This window comes from Formica exsecta, unplaced genomic scaffold (assembly GCF_003651465.1).
Source record: "Formica exsecta isolate Colony F162 unplaced genomic scaffold, ASM365146v1 scaffold156, whole genome shotgun sequence".
In the NCBI taxonomy this organism is placed as follows: Eukaryota; Metazoa; Arthropoda; class Insecta; order Hymenoptera; family Formicidae; genus Formica; species Formica exsecta.
In genome coordinates, this window is record NW_021848882.1 from 90,763 (window position 1) to 92,943 (window position 2,181).

The 2,181-nt window shown below is 31.9% G+C and overlaps 1 protein-coding gene across 3 annotated transcripts in view; it reads left to right on the forward strand.

Annotated features, from left to right (window-relative positions):
- LOC115233032 (neprilysin-4-like) overlaps nucleotides 1–2,154 on the forward strand; it is an 18,983-nt gene extending 16,829 nt beyond the window's left edge. For 2 of the 3 annotated variants that reach the window (XM_029803242.1, XM_029803243.1), the window contains 4 exons: nucleotides 1,063–1,225; nucleotides 1,372–1,581; nucleotides 1,686–1,792; nucleotides 1,879–2,154. In XM_029803242.1, coding sequence (XP_029659102.1) covers nucleotides 1,063–1,225; nucleotides 1,372–1,581; nucleotides 1,686–1,792; nucleotides 1,879–2,154 — 756 coding nt within the window. Of the gene's footprint in view, nucleotides 1–1,062; nucleotides 1,226–1,371; nucleotides 1,582–1,685; nucleotides 1,793–1,878 lie in introns of those variants that run through there. The other variant, XM_029803244.1, reaches the window with a different exon arrangement.
- Nucleotides 2,155–2,181: the final 27 nt, after the last annotated feature.

Sequence of the window (2,181 nt, forward strand, 5' to 3'; positions counted from 1 at the left end):
AAATTGTTTTAAAAAATACATTGTAAATAATTACATACTTTTTCTATATATTAATTAATTTATATATATATATATATATATATATATATATATATATATTTACTGTTAGTTTTAAATATGTCTTCTGAATCTCTGGACCATGAAAATAATCATTTGCAGTAAAATGTTCATTACAGATTATAGCACATTTACTGGGAGTTCAATTTTGTCTGTTTATCGCATCCAACCAAGCTGTCAATCAATTTTTATCTTTGAAGGAAAAGCTGCAATATTTCATATGAAAGTGTTGATTTATAAATATTTATAAATAACACATAGAAATAATTAGTTTCTAAAAAAATAAGAGAAACAGGTTATATGTTAGAAAGATTGATATTTCTTCCTTTAGAATATCTACTTGAACAGCCAAGTATGCTACAAGTCATTGGCATTTTTATTCTTGACATTTTTACATGTGTACTATATATAGACTTGATATTTTTAGTTTATTTTTACTTTCAAATGTTTTAAACGTATACGTTTAAAAAATGGATGAATGACATGAATCGATCGAATATCGAATTCATATCGATATTCTGCCCAATTGTAAATGACTGCCCTGATCCCTAGGAAATATCAGCATTGAAATCAATGGCAAAATTTTTCACTTTTCATTTTTCTGTTCTAGGGGAAAAGTTACATGATCGATATCCTGGCTTCACATGTTCTTATATAAAATATAGCCGTATTAGCAGTCTAGTATATTATAGAAGTCTGTGAATTTAACGCAGAATTTAATGTTGGCGCGTTGTCAAGCGTTCCTTCCACTACACCGATTTTTAAACAAAATTTTGTAACACAATTTCGCGTGACTGTATCTCATTAACTATTGAATTAAATAATGTAAAACTTGCATCACATGTTGAATATTGAGTTGTGAATAACCCTCTAAAATGGCAGCACAAGCGGATCAAACGTTCGGAAATGCGAAGCGAGTCTCAAAACTTGATTGTTCGACAGTGTATATATATATATATATATGAGAGAGAGAGAAAGGGGAAGATTATAACATATTTGACGCAGGTTGTAATACGACCAGATAAATATTTTGAAAACACTTTAAATATCTTGCAACATTTGACTCGAGTTGAACAAAATCGTCTTGGAAACAATGTCAATAAAACTTTATGGAATACTGCTCCAGCGATCGTGAACGCTTATTACAGTCGCAACAAGAATCAGATAAGTCAGTTTAACTTCATTTAAGAAAGTATTTGCATGTTCTTTATTTTTCTCACGTTTTTCTCACGATTCGTGTATTAAGAAAGGAAAATTAATCTTCTTAAAAATTATTCACATTATTCTATTCTCTCTCTCTGCCCTTTTTCTTAGTGTTTCCAGCGGGCATACTACAGCCTCCTTTTTATCACAGATTTTTTCCACGAAGTTTAAATTATGGTGGAATTGGCGTCGTAATTGGACATGAGATTACTCATGGATTTGATGATAAAGGTAGATTGTTCGACAAGGATGGGAATCTTCATAGGTGGTGGAAAGACGAAGCAATCGATGGTTTTCACCGAAGAGCGCAATGCCTTATCGGTAGAGAAAAATAAAACAAAATTTGTTTTCGGCTAATAGAAACATGCGGATAAGATAGCGATTATACATGTTTTTGGTCTTGTAATCAATGTTCTTTCTCACAGATCAATATGCACGTTATACCGTAACGGAAGTTGAAATGCAGATAGATGGCGTTAATACGCAGGGGGAAAATATTGCCGATAATGGCGGTATTAAACAAGCGTTTAGAGTAATTTCATAGGTTTTCGTTTTTGAAAATCTTTAACAAAAAAAAGTTCAAATTTTTCAAACTAAAATATTTATATCTCTTTACAGGCATATGAGAGATGGTTACGCTTGAATGAAGAGGAAGACGAGACATTACCCGGAATGAGTGCGACAGGTAAACAATTATTCTTTTTGAATTTTGCTCAAGTTTGGTGCGGTTCAATGCGTCCCGAGGCAACTAGAAATAAGCTAAAAACAGCTGTACATTCGCCTGGTAAATTTCGAGTGATCGGTACGCTCTGTAATTCCAAGGATTTTGCTCAAGTGTTTAATTGCCCTCTTGGTTCTCCAATGAACCCTGTAAGCAAATGCTCGGTATGGTAAAACATAATAATTATAATAATTATAATA